Here is a 14,929-nt window from a genome sequence, read left to right as displayed (position 1 = left end):
TCGATAGTCAACAAATTTAAATACTTACCAATATTTTTAATTCTGCTCTTCAGCTGAGCAGAATGCCTCTTCCTACTCCTGGATTTGGGAGTTCTGTCTTTAGATGCCAGGCTGGCCTGTGCGGATGCTTTCCTTGCTTTGAATGCTTTTGAGACAGTGGTCGGGTCTACCGGGTCAGGCATGCTGCTGAAGCTTTCCAGTGACTCTTCATCAAACCGGCGTCTTCTCCTGCAGGTATCTGGTCGATTTTCGCAGTTACTATTTGTAGCTTTCTCTACAGACACTGCAAACCCAGTCTTGATGAATGGTTTTTCTACTTCCCCTTCTTGGTCATATGACCATGGTGTTCTACCGTTTTGCACCTCCTCTCTGGGCTGCTTTTGATTCCTTACACCAAAGAAAGTAAGTTTTTAGAGGTTACAATAACAGATTTCTATGTTTACTAAAACTCTAAATATAATACTTAAAATACAGTTTGTTAGATTTTAGTAAATAAAATCATCAACATTTTCACAAAAATATGCATTAAATATGCATATATTCTATAAACCAGTGATCTAAATTATCTTAAACTTTACTATTGAACCCTTCTCACTAAACCATTTTCACTGGCAGAAGTCCCAAACCAAAGATCTAGCATTCATAACACAAGAAAACTCAAGAAAGGATGGTACATACAAGGAAAAAACAAAGGACCCCGGAGGAACAGCGCAGAGAGATCTGTAGGGAAGGGCCTGAAACCTACATGGGTCTGTGTCATCTGACGCAGTCCAACTAGCACCAGAATTTGGCGAAAACAATGGCCACACAACTAGTAATTTATTCCTCAACACATTTAGCTTAGTTACATTGATCTAGTGTCATTTTCAAATTTTATCTGCTACACACTGGCATCCCTTAACATCTTAATAGGCAGTCACTGGTCATCTAAATTTGGGGAAAGAAAGTCAAAACAAAGTTAAACAGGCCTGTAGGACTCCTGAGGACCTTTAACATGCCAGCGTACTTTATAAAACGCCTTAGATGGAAACACAGTGAGATGTCCAAACCTTAATCACAGAACCTGATGTGGACGACAGTGCTCCAGAACTAAGCACATAATGCGGGGGGGCGCTGACTTAGAGTTTAACTTCATACTAAGGTTAGCAAAACCCACAGTACAGGCCAGATTGAGCCTGCTGCCTCATTTTGTATGGCCTGAGGGCTAAAATGAGGTTTCTATTCTTACACAGTTAAACAAATACAATCAAAGAAGCAAAGTTTGTAACACAACTATATGAAATGCAAATTTCAGTGCCCATAAAGTGTTACCGGAACACCATCACTCACTGGTTTAGATGCTATTTGTGGCTGCTTTTGCGCAAAGACTGCAGAGCTAAATGGGCGTGAGAAGTCCCGTAAGCAAGGGCCTGCAGTGTTTACTGCCTCGCCCTTCCTGGGGAGGGATTTCTGACCCTGGCTCAAACTACAATGTTCCATCTGACCGCCTGTCATCTCCAGCCATTCAATTCAGGGAACTCAGACTAGCTGAGATTTGGGGGAGGAGCTGATGTCTAATCTTAAGTAGGTCAAATATCTAAAACAATATTAGGTATCTATAGACATCCTTTTTCACTATCAGTTACATATAAAATATGGAGAACAATGAAGTAGGGTCCTTCCAGTAGGTAGGCTATTCACTAAAGCTTTGAAAAAATGTTATTTGCTTAATTCACTGAACCCTCATTTCTGATTTAAATTTTTTTTAAAAATATTAAAGTTTTTCTGAAATAACAATGAAAAGTCTATATTTTTAGCAGTTGGCTATCAAAATTATTTTATGGGTTAATGAAAAAATGTCATTTATCTAGCTATAAACATGCTTGCAAAATGATTAACCTGGGCCAATCCAACTCATGTTTTGACTGAGTCAAAATTATATTTGGGAAGATTATCATATTAAAAAACAACAGATGTTGAGAAACAGAGATAAAGAAATTATATGACTGATACCATATATCACTACAACTTTCTGGGCTAAAGTTGTTTTTCTAACCAAACAGCACTCACCATTCCATGGGGATAGGCCTCAGAAAGTCATTCTGACCAGGCGCTCTGAATCAACTAGAGGTGCCACCACTTTGCAGTCACTACCCCCCAGCAGAGAGCTGCCAGTGGTCAGGTCTTACCCTTCCCAAGTGAATCCCACAGGACGCTCGGATCACAGTGCTGACTGCGCATGAACCAGGTCAGCAGCAGGTGTGTGCCCGCGAGGCATCTGGTGAGCTGTCCAAGTTCCAGATTCCCAACCCCACTGAGCCGAACAATCACAAACACCTTCCCTGATCATGTTTTCACAATACAGAAATAAACGTAATCACAGAAGAAATTAATGTGAAAACTATTAAGCACATAATGAATTATGTTTGCGATCAAGTTACCTTTGTTTTTCTGCTCCAACAGAAGAACTACTTTCAAAAGGTTTTGGAAAAGCCATATATTCTGTTTTCCCTGAAGAACTCTGGGCTAATGGTTGCTGCTGTTCAGTGGGTGTAGAAATATTCTGAGAAAAGTCTCCAAAATTAGAAGGAAATAAAGGGCTGAAATTCATACCTAATAAGTAAAAGCAATGGGTAAGACAACAATAAAACGTCTTCAGCCTTAATATGAAATCAAAGGACAGTTTTAATTAAAACATGCCACTCATATCCATCAAAACAAAAAACTGTAAATTAAAATAAACTAACACATTTATTAAATCTCAATTTACAGCTCAGCCCACTGTTTTCAGCATCAGTGACACCAAGGTAAATAATGATCCCATCCCCTTAAAAGTCAGGAGTTAGAAATAGTAGTACCAAACATCAAATTATTACAGGGTGTCAGACTCTACTGTAGGCACTTTACATGTTATTTCATTTAATGCATAAAACACTATGAAATGTAAATTCTATTCCTTTAAATGGTAAGAATATAAGCTTGGAGAACATATGTCTCGTAGCTGGAAGAGCAGGTTAGATGTCGGGTCTGCCTGACTGCAAAGGTCATGTTCTTCCCACTCTCACGGGGAAAGGAGAACTAAATGCTGACCACGTGGTACTGTATCGAGGTGTTTGCACGGGGCTGCTAAACTTGGGGGAGGAAGGGCAAAGGGAAGGTGTCACAAAACTGAACCAGTCTGTGAGGAACGAACAGTCTCTGACCAGGGCTGGCGCTGCCATGAAGCACATCACAGGGGAAGGAAACCGCACATGCGGTCCCTTCTGCTGTGTGTTACTTAAAAGCCCCTCAAAGAACAACTCCTGCCAATACTAACAGATACATGAGCACTGGGAAAGCTTGTTAAGTGTTCTGACGCCATTGTGTTTATAACCCTGTTAAGAAAATACACGGTGGTAGTTTTATTTATTTATTTTTATATTCACAAAGCCCTTCCAAACATTTTCTCCTCCTATATTTACTCTGGCAAACATCTTCAACTCCTCTTCCTTCATGACTCACCTCACCTAACTGGTCACTTAACTACTTAACTTATTCTGCCTCCAGAATGTCTTTTGAATTACTCCCTCCGCTTTTTTTCCCCCACCCCTACTGCCCATGCCTTTAGTCAAGCTTCCGCCCTTCCCCTGATATTGCTGCGAACAGTCTTCTATTTCCTAGTCACCAGCTATCCTCTTAGCTCCTCCTCGCCTACCTCCCCCACCACTATCTGCAGTGTAATCTTCCTAATACACAATCCACGCCATCTCCCTGCTCAAAACTCTTTGATGGCCCCTCTCGTCTCCAACAGCACATCTAAGCCGCTTTGCACGGCACAGGCCTGTGCTGTGCACCCTGCCAAGGCCCTACCTACCAGCCACGCTGACATGACCTCTAAATTCCCCAAGGGTTAAACCGTTTCACTGCTTTTTAACTCCAAGGGGTTCCCTTGGTTAGAAGGCCCTTTCCCTTACTCCCTGGAAATAAATTCTATTTATTTTTTAGCTAAAACACCTTTTTGGGGAAAAAACACATTTGCTGATGATCCCTTGCCCCAAGGTAGAACAGACCACTCACTCACCTCATTTGCACCCACACTGCACTAGGCATTTATTAACATTCTTAGCTTCGACGCTAGACTCTAAATTCCTTCAAGAGCTAGTCTTACTCATCTTTGAATATCAGGCATTTATATAGTGTCTGGCACATAATACATGCAGAAAAAGGAGTCTGAATAAAAGCCTGAGCTAAATAAAATTAAACGTAACCCTATACTGAGCACTCACCTTTAGTTTAGAAGTATATCTCCCTGCCAAGACATGGAACTCCTCTAGAAGAACATTATGTTCTTCATCTTTACTCTCTCAATGTTTTATACAGTGCCTGGTGTACAGTAGTCACGTTAATTCCCTTTCTCCTTAATAAATAGTTGTTAAATAATTCAAAGATATGACTTAGCAATCATTCATAACTGTTTACTTAATTCCATTAGCAACCACAGGTCTTTACTCTAAAGAATCAAAGAAGAAAAGAGACCCTAACTTTCTTTGCAAACGTTTCCTACCCACCATTCTAAAGAGACGAGTGATGTTCTCTAACACGCTGTCCTTCCATACTTTCCCTTTACCTACCCAGTCACCTACCTGGTGCGAAGGCCGGGAAGTTAGCAAACCCAGGCAGGTTAAACAGGTTCACAGGCTGCGTGGGAAAGGCGAAAGGACAGAACACGCCGGGAGAAGGGGGTTGGGACGCACTGCTGCCCCTTTCCTTGCTGCCAGGCTTTTCTGGATGCTGATTTTGTTGGCGCATAAGCTCACTTAGCATTTGTTTCAATCTACAAAAATTCAAGAAGTCAGTAAGTTAAATATCAGTTAATTACATTCAGAAAGAATATATCTAAGAAGTGACTCGATAACATGCAGAAGACAGTGACCGCCCTAAAAGCTGCTGCAACAAGTATTTGCATGCCCTGCAGGCTTAGTTCAGTAACAGCCTTTGGAACAAAAACTGCCACTTGGCACTTCCATTAGGTAGTAGGTTAAGAAACTCATTTTTTTCTTGTTTCCGGCTTCCTGAGGTGTGAGTTACACACCATGTAATTCACCTAATAATGTAAGTGTAAGATGAATAGCATAAATTTTTAAAAACAAGTCAGGTGCACAATATTGCAGGCAACACTGGGCAAATCACTGCTTATAAAATTCTCAGGCGACAGAGAGTATCTGAGTATGTAATTTGGCTCGTGCCCCTTTGGTGGCAGAAGGTAACTTCATGCGACACTACTTCTAAGAAACCGATTACCTCTGTACGTTATTCTGTTGCCATGTCAGCTGAGTATAGCACTGGTTCAGCTGGTGCATTATAAGGTGCACTTGAGGAGATGCGACATTGCTGGGCATAACGCTGTAGGGGCCCGTGAGAAGCGTCTGGAGCAGACAAGATAAAGCCTACAGGAAGAAAAAACTCTGTAACATTTACTGATGACTGAGAAAAATGTGCCTTGCTTTGAAAACAAGACAAAAAATTACTTTCAGAGTAAACTTTACCTGCTGGTCTTGCATCAAAGTCTGACAAATACTGACACTGAACTCAAGCTGTTTCTTCAGCTGATTAATTTGTTCCTGCCACTGTTCCTTCTCTTCCACATACGAGAGCTCTGACACCCAGCGGAGGTTTTCCTGGCGCTGCATGCTGATATTCTGCTGTCTCGTCTTGGCTATCGGACGATAATTTCCATCCGCTGAAAAAGGGCGATTGTTCTTCCACCTAACACAACATTTAAAGCATCAAGTCATCATATATAATTATTTGGTTTTTAAAATCTGGCAACAAACCACAGGCCAGTATTCTCTTTTAAAGTCTATAAACAACTCAAAAAGCATGGCAAATAAAGGGGGTAAAGATTCTAAGCTTTTAGCCCTATACAATTACCATTTCTTATTCTTCTCCGTTTTTTTCATTTACGTTTTACAGACGTGTCCATATAATTCTGTACAGTACAAAATGAAACTATCACAAGCATTTTTCCACTTCATGCTTTCAGCTTAGTCACATCACATCATCAAGGGGAACTACTTTACCATCTTTTATTTATGAAACATTTTTCAGTTATAAATAATAGTGTAATGAGCATCTTTGCTGACAGACCTTTTTCACGATCTGCAATCTTTAAATTTTTGCTCAACTCCCCCAAAACAGGAGCAAGGATCAAAGCTTATGAATTTTGATCCAGATTAGCTGAGATGTATCTTGGCAACATTCTTGTAGTATAATAAAAAATATATTTGGAAAGGTAAATGGGTTAAGCTAAATAAACCTCATAGACACAGACAAGAGTGTGGTGACTACCAGAAGAAAAGGGGGGTTGGGGGAGGTAGCAGAGGGTAAAGGGGGATAAATGGCGATGGAAGGAGACTTGACTTGGGGTGGTGGACACACAATACAACATACAGATGATGCACTATAGAATTATATACCTGAAACCTGTATTATTTTATTAATCAATGTCACCCCAAGAAATTAAAAAATGTGCGTGTGTGTGTGTGTGTGTATTTGGTCTTTGTCCCAGGTTTCCAGCACAGCTCCTATAACTCTGGGTATCTCCCGAGTATCTTTTGTTATTCATGAAGAGCCCCTTTCAACCATATCTAAGTTTTTACGCTAATGACTCTTGGCAGCCCCTAGTGTAGGATGGGGGCTGATCGACAAGACAACCAGCCTGGTGATTAGAGGAGCTGGAACTGCCAGCCCCACTCCCCAACTCCAAGGGTGGAAGAGAAGGGGCCAGAGACTAAGCTGAACTGCCTCTGGCCGACTCCACCAGCGGTGCCGGTGTGATGGAAGCTCCACGAAGCCACTAACCGGGCAGCGGTTAGGGGAGTGCCGGGCTGGGGAGCAGGCTGTGGTGCAGGGAGGCGGTGCTCGCAGAGGGCGTGGAAGTTCTGCAACCCCGGCCCCCACCGTGCCCTGCGCCTCCCTCCTCCCTCTGGCTGCTCCTGAGTTGTATCCTTTATAATAAGCCAGTAAATGTTAAGTGTTTTCCTGAGTTCTGTGAGCTGTTTTAGCAAATTACGAAAACTGAAGAGTGCTTATTGGAACCCCTAAATTACTAGCCATGTCAGACAGAAGTGTGGGCTCCCTGGGGACTTGGGACTTATGAATGGCAGCTGAAGTGACAGCAGTCTTGTAGGTCTGAGCCCATTAACTATATTGTAGGACACCCTACTAGTTCTGAGAGTTAAAATTGCTTGGTGTCAGGAAAACCTGAGGCTCTTCAAATCAAGCAAAAAATTACAACAGTGAAACTAACCGATTTTTAGGTTCCTTCACACTGTAAGAGCTATGATTCCCGCTGTTAGGAGGACACATAGAAAAGTTATCATTGGAACTGGAATCTTCTTCCTCCTCCTGCTCTTCATCTGTCCGAACAACTCCCTCAGAAAGGTAACCATCTTCATCTCCTTCTTCATCCAGTGCACACTGGGTAGAACCTCCCCAAGTTGCCATTGTTCTAGAGATTGAGACAAAAACCAAGAGATCTTTCTGGAGATGAACTAAATACCTTACCACCCACTGTGTGCCAAACATTGTACCAAATACACATGTATACACGTATGGCTGTGTGTGTGTACATAAAATTTCATCTGATCTTTAAAACATTTTTATTTATTTATTGCTTTTTTGGGGGGGCGGGGAGGGACAGACTTATCGATTTGTTGTTTCACTTACTGATGCATTCATTGATTGATCCTTCTATGTGCCCTGACCAGTAATCAAACCTGCAACCTTGGCATGTCCGGATGATGCTCTATCTAACCAACTGAGCTACCCAGACATGGCAAAATTTGATTTAATCTTAGATGGGTGATACTTGCCCCACTGCTGGTTTTATAAAGTATATTTACTCTGCCTTCCACAGAACAAATTTTCAAATAAATTAAAACAATAGTTGTAGCCCCTGGAATGCTTTTCCTAAACTAATCCCCACCCAACTTTCCTTTCCTTGCGTAACAATTTGCTAGACCAGAGCTGTCCAACGGCACTTTCTGCAACAGTGCTAACCTATTTCCCTGCTATCTGAAATAGCAGTCCCAGCTACATATGACCAAAGTGCACATAAAATATGGCTGGTGTGATTCGGAAAATAAATTCTAATTTTATTTAGTTTTAACTTAGTTATTTCTACCTAGTGATAAGCTAGACGCTTAACAGAACTATCTAAAGAACTCAAAGTATAAATGTGTGGTACTGAGAACAGAATAAAACACTGAGAAACAGTGTGATCCCTGAACACACATGGGGACCCCCAGAACAGGACAAATTTTTCTAAGAAGAGTAAGGCTTAGACAATACACCAGAAATACCATCTGAAAATAGCAAAATAGAAAGCCACATGAATTTGGATTTCAAAATTTTAAATACAAATACTACTATATAGATAAGCAATTAACTGATCACAGATAACCAACCCTTTTAGAAATAGTCTTGATATGAAAATTTCAGACTTAAATCTTAGAAACTAAATATCTTATATAATAAAATGTTTCAAAATCCTTGGAAACCTTACAAACAGCAGACGCTCAATTTAAGTAAAAAATTGCTTATTTCTGACCTGATAGAATAGCACTACAAAGTACCAAAAATTTTCTTTTCATAAGCTTAAAGCTTAACTAAGAAAATCAAGGCCATACAATCAAAACCTGTTATCAACATCTGACCAAGTGTCTTAGTAATAAAAAGAGAGAAAGATGACACTATGAGAAACTTGAACAATTCAGTGAAACCGAGTCACAAAGGTGACGCTTCACCAGCCCCCTCGCTGACACAGATTTGTGCTGACTATGCTGCAAGCCTCAGGCAGGCGACGCTGAAAACGTTATTTCCACAGCTCTCTTACTTTTCTGTCCTGCTCTGCTGAGGAGTACACAGATGCTCAGACCCGTCACTTGGCAGTGAAACAGCCCCCGGAGAGGCGGTTTCGGCCAGCCCTTGTCTCCGCTGATGCTCAGCCATGAGAGCCTCCAGCTGCTTCCTTCTCTGCCGCAGCTCTTCCCTTAAAACTTCGTGTCTTCGCATTTCTGACCACAGCTATTAATTTAAAAGTCAGAGTCACGTTAGTGTAAATATTGGGATTTGTTTTCCCATTAAAGAACATAGTACTACTGTCAATACCAACCAATATTTCTATTCTCATTCTATCCTTTTTATACTGATATCCATGAAGGTTAAAATAATATTTTAATAATAAGAAAGAAATTAGGCAATCATTAATTCTTAATGAAAACAGGTTAGCACCCAAACATCAACTATTTAGAGAGAGTTACGATGTTTTGTTTCCTACAATCACATATAAATAAAATAAAATACCAAAGGATAGGTTTTGCTAACTGAAATGATTACTATTAGCTGCAACTATCTTTCACATAAAATTCTGCTAAATATGGGCTGATAAACATCAAGACTATTTTCACGAGACCTCAACGTAAATTACTTTTTGGAAAAAACTGTTTCTTCCCCCAACTAAAAAACACAAAGCATGCTACATTTAAAAACATGTTTCACAGATAATTCTCTCCCTTCTTAAGATGTGACTTACGCAGCATAGGGAAAAATGCCGTAATAACTGGGTGGTATCAGATGGCTCTAGACTTATCAGGGGCGACCACCTTTGTAAGGTACATAATATCTAATAAACTATGTTGTACACTTGAAACTAATATAATATTGTATGTCAACTGTAACTGAAAAATAAAATTTAAAACAAGATGTGACTTAAGACTCAAGAACAGCAGGGTGCAATATACAATACCTCATTATCTACTACTGAAGAAACGTCAGGCTCAAAAACAGATTTGCTTGTACTGGTTTCATTCTCATTAACAGTTGGGGTTGAAGTGGCAGCTGGCATATATTTTTTTGTGGGACAACTATGCGCACTAGTAGCTGACAGCTTAAAAAAAAGGATTAGTAAAAATTATGAGGAATTAGAGCACTATGTTAATTTCATAAAAGCAGTTCTTTTACTACTCTTCTAGGGTTCTAGTAACATATTTTATTTGTTATTCCCAGACCTCAACTGCCACCATGATTCAAAGAAAGCCTGACATAGTAAAACAAAGGTGAAAATAGAGGCTAAAGTCGATGAGCAGTAACCAACCTTCAGGAAAAAGAAAGGCAATTTTAGAAATATCATTTGATGTATTTCCCTTTCTTTGAAAATAAAACCTGACTAAAAACTAACCAATAAATTTTAGGATAAAAAAAAAATCTCAAAAAGAATTGGTATTCCCTTCACATATTAACACTTCCCCCGATTATCCAACATGGTTCAAGATCGTTCATTCTCCAACCAATCTCAAAGACTTAGGCACTGTGCACAATTAATAAGCAAAGGTATGTAAAGTTAATATTCAAACTACAAATAAAATATTTTAATGTATTTCCTTAGGTAATTCATGATGCTTTAAGAGCTTTTTAACATAATTTTAGGCCAGTAAAAGATGGAAATACTAATCTCTGAACTACAAGTTGAAACCAGAATATTTTTTCTTAAATAGAATATTTTAATAGTTATAGTCATGTTCTGCATCTACAGCTAACCAGTAAAACAAGTGAGAGGATGGAAATAATCAATTACTATGTGGTATCTTTCACAGTATAAATGTATATCTCCAGCCCATCTCATTAGTTCACCATTTCATTGATCATGAAATTAACAGATATAAATCTATCATATCAGTACTAGAAAGAGTGCTTTTAATTGACACTGGGTTTTTGACATCCTTTTTTCAGAAAAATGACAAGAACGAAATTTCCTAATTACCTGTAGGTCAGGACATGTCTTTTGCAATGCTTGAATTTTCTCTTTAATCTTAATCAGTTTCTTTCTTTCTTCCTGCAATTGTTTGAGCTCTCTCTGTTGCTGCTGCAGTTTAGCCTCATAAAATTTCTCTCTGTAATTAAAGTGACATTATATTTGTGGGCCCCAGTACATCTGACAACGGCATTAAACATGACATAACCCAGCACACTAGCCAAGAACTTCCTCTGTGACAGGCACTAGGTTTTCATGAAAGGAAGGCTATGAGCTTAGCATACTTTGCCTTTTCATTTACTCCAGCTTCCTTCTGTGTTTTATTGGCATTTCCTCTAGTGTTATTCGCATTCTGCTTGGTGTCTTCTTCTCCTGGGTAGAAATCATCCAAATTTGAAGTACTGGCAGAGAGGGCTCCTTGATCTGCTGCATCATCATCCTAAAATCACATGATATTTAAATGATCTGGATATATCCAGTTCATACCTCAGTAAATACCACTAGTCTGTCAAAGTCACATAAGAAAAATTAGAGAAGTAGAGAAAGTATAAATTTTTAGAGAACACTGAAGTTTACTCTACCAATGGCAATAAATGAAGTATTGAAACTAAAAATAGTACATTTAAAGTTTAAGCTACCTATTAACTAGTAATGACAAATATTAAGTTGCCTTTTCTTATCTTAACCAGATACTGAACTATCAAAGAGAAAAAAACATGAAGGTAAAAAACATACTACTGGTGCTGGGAACGCCTGATTTAGATAGTATTTCTTAAGACTTAACTTTTACAAGAACAATTTCAAATAATCAATGCCAACTGTTACTTGCTTACTTAAAACTTTCCATTTCTTCACTGTCTTTAGTTTGCCAAACAAGTGTCAATGGCTCATAATACAAAAACTAGGAAGAATGCACCACATCAAATCTAGAGTAACTACTGGAAATGCGACTAAAGTTCTTACCTTCCTAACAGGAGACCCACATTGTTTGTCGAAATCAATGTATTTACTGAAATAGGAGGTTTGGGGTGAACTACTGTATTTTCTTAAAAATATTTAACTCCATGTATTTTAAATTTACTCATGCTTCTCTGAAGTCCTCAACTAAAACTTTAACCTTTGGAAATCATTCTAATAAAACCTTGAAGAGTTAAGAGATAATAAGTTAATTATAAAACCATCTAACCAATTTTAAATCTGTATACCATGTATTTCCGGTTTTCGCAATCTAAAAACTAACCTGATTCATTACTAGTATAGAGAGGAAGATTAGAGTAACTGGGCTGGGACTCAGGAGTAAAGAAGCTAAGTCCTGAGGCATGTGCATACAATAAAAAGTGGAAAAATAAAGTATGAGAAAAGATACGAAACACTGCATGACGATTCAGGGGGGCATGTGAAGATGCCTGGGCCACTGAAACACCAGAGCTCCAACGCTGAAACACAGGAACTGACCAAAGGGTTCTTGTGTGCTAAGACACACAAGATTTCACAAGGGCCATATAAGTTGTCCAGGCGAATCTATCAATGAGGATAATAAAAGCTCTAAATGATCTTAACTATATAATTGTGTAGTCCTTCTCATGAGTCTCTTAGGCAAGAGAATATAAGAAAAATATCAGAAGAAAAGATCACCCTTAGTAAAATAAGTAAAAATCATCAAACATTTTTTCAACAGCTCTCTTTAAAGGCTTTAAAAAAAACTTTCATTTATTGATTTTAGAGAGCACGAGGAAAGGGAAGAAAGAGAAACATCAATTTGTTGTTCCACTTACTAATGCACTCATTGGCTGATTATTGTGCATGCCTGACTGGGGACCGAACCTGCAACCTTGGCATGTCAGGATGATGCTCCAACCCACTAAGCCACCTGGCCAGTGCTTGGTAACTCTCTTTCAGGAGACCTTTTCGGTCCCTCTGGGCTGTAGTTTCCTCATTTCTCATATACATATTTTAGATCTTAGAAACTCTCTAAAGTAAAAGATCTCCATTCAATATAATCCTGAAATTAAGCTGATTCATCTGTAAGCCACCAAGTTATTTATCATTTCTGATCTATTATTCCCACTTCAGGCAGTACAGCTGAAGAAAGGAATCTTTAAAAACAAGTGGAAAGTGATTAATAGCACAACCTATTACTGTTTTTGCTTTAGAAGCTGTTTTAAGCTGGGGGGGAAAAGCTGTAACATAATACTTATACGTGGAATACAAAAAACAAACACACAAACAGAAACCAGAAACAAACTCACAGGTACAGGGAACACACAGATAGTCACCAGATGAGTTGGGACGTAGGAGCCACAGATAAAAAAGGTGAGAGGAATTAAGAAGAGCAGACTGGCAGTTACAAAAGCAGTCACGGGGATGTAAACAAAGCACAGCCCAAGGAATGCGGTCAGCAATATTGTAATAATTACATACGGTGTTCGGAGTGTACTAGACTTATCAACTATGTAAATGTCTAATCGCTATGTTGTACACTTGAAACGAATATAATATTGTATGGCAACTGACACTGAAAAATACATTAAAAAATCAAATAAAGACTGGGACCTCTAGCAGAAAGCAGGCCCGCTTTTGTAATGAAGTTCTATGGGGCCCAGCCATCCGCAACTGCTTCTGGCTCAGCCCTGGCTGCACAGAGCAGGGGCTGTGACGGCGCCGGGACGGCCTGCAGAGCCAGAAACGGCCACTAAGTCGCCCTGCACAGAAAAGCCTGCTCGTCCCCGATACACGGCATGTACAGCGCTGAGCATGTACACCTGGCACACAGCAAGACCTCAATACATAACCGTGTACTAGATTAATTTACCAATGTAATTAACGAAATACATAAGTTTTACCTTGTAAGACTGCACTGTTTGACAGATTTTACTAAACCAGCAGTACGTACCTGCACCATAGTAACAAGATCTTGTAACTGCTGAAGCTTCTGTTTCGCAACCATAAGTCTATTGATCTTCTGTTCAAATTCAGCATCTTCTGGAGCCTCATCAACCACACTGCTCCTATGACTAGATAATGAAGCTCCACTGGCTTCTTCTTCTGCTTCCTCCTCCTCCTCCTCCTCTTCCTCTTCACCTTGTGCAACACGAATTCCCTGTTCTCCTTCTCTGTTGTATCGACAATCTGATAAAAACGGACACCGTTGAAACCCATAATTTAATGAACTAAGAGCACTAAGAAGGAAGACCCATGCCCCAAGAACAATGTGGCAGTATGTTCTGGGAAGAGTCAATCATACCTAGCAGAGGCATGTTTAAAGCTCTAATGTTGGTAGCTGATCTGTTGTTAATTTCACAATTAGAATTTACGGATCTGCCATCTCTATTGTTAGAGACACACTGTGCATTAGAAATACTATTCACTTCATTCCTGGTGGCAGCTACTTGTGGATTCCTAAAAGAAAGAACACAGCTTAAAATTATTTAAGGTAAAAAAATAAAAATAAAAATAATCATCATCAAAGGTTTAGAACTGCTGATAAAATAATTCCAAACGATAAACATCATTGGTTATTTCCCCATTTAAATTCATGTTGTGAATAACTGGCTTGCTTTTCATTAACTTCTGCTATTTAAACATTTCAGAACACAGCCTTGACCAGTGCGTCTCAGTGGACCGAGTGCCGACCAACCACACACAAGAGGCAACGACACATTGATATTTCTCCCCCTTCCTCTCTCCCTTCTCCTCCCTCTAAAAATAAATAAAATAAAATCTTTAAAAATTTAAAACATCTGAAAAAATCAAAATTATACCTAAAATTAAAGAAGTAGGAAAATGCTAAGTTAGATACTTCTTTATGATTTACTTGCATTTAATCTAACAAACAGCAAACTTACTAAACTATTCAATACTATATTCAATACTCCCATTTTTTGTTTGTTTTTTTAATGCAAGGCAATAAGAGTATACTGACTAAAATAACAGACTATCAGGAGAAAAGTTTAAACAAAAGACAAATAGTATTCAACTAAGGTTTCTTTGGTTCCATACTGGAAGTATTAAGAAAAAACAAACTTAGAAAGTTCTTACAGAATGTTAATAACAGGCTCAGAATTTTCATCCTCAGAATCATATTCTGACTCTTCTTCAGTTTCTTCATCTTTCGTATTTTCATTGACAGCATCTGTCATCATATCTGACGTTTGTTCA

General features: G+C 39.0%; 1 protein-coding gene across 1 annotated transcript in view; it reads right to left on the bottom strand.

Annotated features, from left to right (window-relative positions):
* Nucleotides 1-14,910, bottom strand: part of LOC149996559 (pericentriolar material 1 protein-like) — a 47,159-nt gene extending 32,249 nt beyond the window's left edge. Inside the window, exons 1-11 of the mRNA XM_090258231.1 lie at nucleotides 14,810-14,910; nucleotides 13,665-13,779; nucleotides 11,056-11,210; nucleotides 10,781-10,910; nucleotides 8,855-9,045; nucleotides 7,268-7,468; nucleotides 5,505-5,724; nucleotides 5,260-5,405; nucleotides 4,602-4,792; nucleotides 2,421-2,592; nucleotides 29-387 (exon numbers count right to left, since the gene is read on the bottom strand). Coding sequence (XP_090114357.1) covers nucleotides 29-387; nucleotides 2,421-2,592; nucleotides 4,602-4,792; nucleotides 5,260-5,405; nucleotides 5,505-5,724; nucleotides 7,268-7,468; nucleotides 8,855-9,045; nucleotides 10,781-10,910; nucleotides 11,056-11,210; nucleotides 13,665-13,779; nucleotides 14,810-14,910 — 1,981 coding nt within the window. The remainder of the gene's footprint in view (nucleotides 1-28; nucleotides 388-2,420; nucleotides 2,593-4,601; nucleotides 4,793-5,259; nucleotides 5,406-5,504; nucleotides 5,725-7,267; nucleotides 7,469-8,854; nucleotides 9,046-10,780; nucleotides 10,911-11,055; nucleotides 11,211-13,664; nucleotides 13,780-14,809) is intronic.
* Between the last annotated feature and the right edge of the window lie 19 nt (nucleotides 14,911-14,929).

Source organism: Furipterus horrens, unplaced genomic scaffold (genome assembly GCF_987537825.1).
Source record: "Furipterus horrens unplaced genomic scaffold, mFurHor1.1.pri manual_scaffold_12, whole genome shotgun sequence".
Taxonomy (NCBI): Eukaryota; Metazoa; Chordata; class Mammalia; order Chiroptera; family Furipteridae; genus Furipterus; species Furipterus horrens.
The sequence above is the reverse complement of the archived record's forward strand: the minus strand, read 5'-3'. Positions and strand labels throughout refer to the sequence as shown.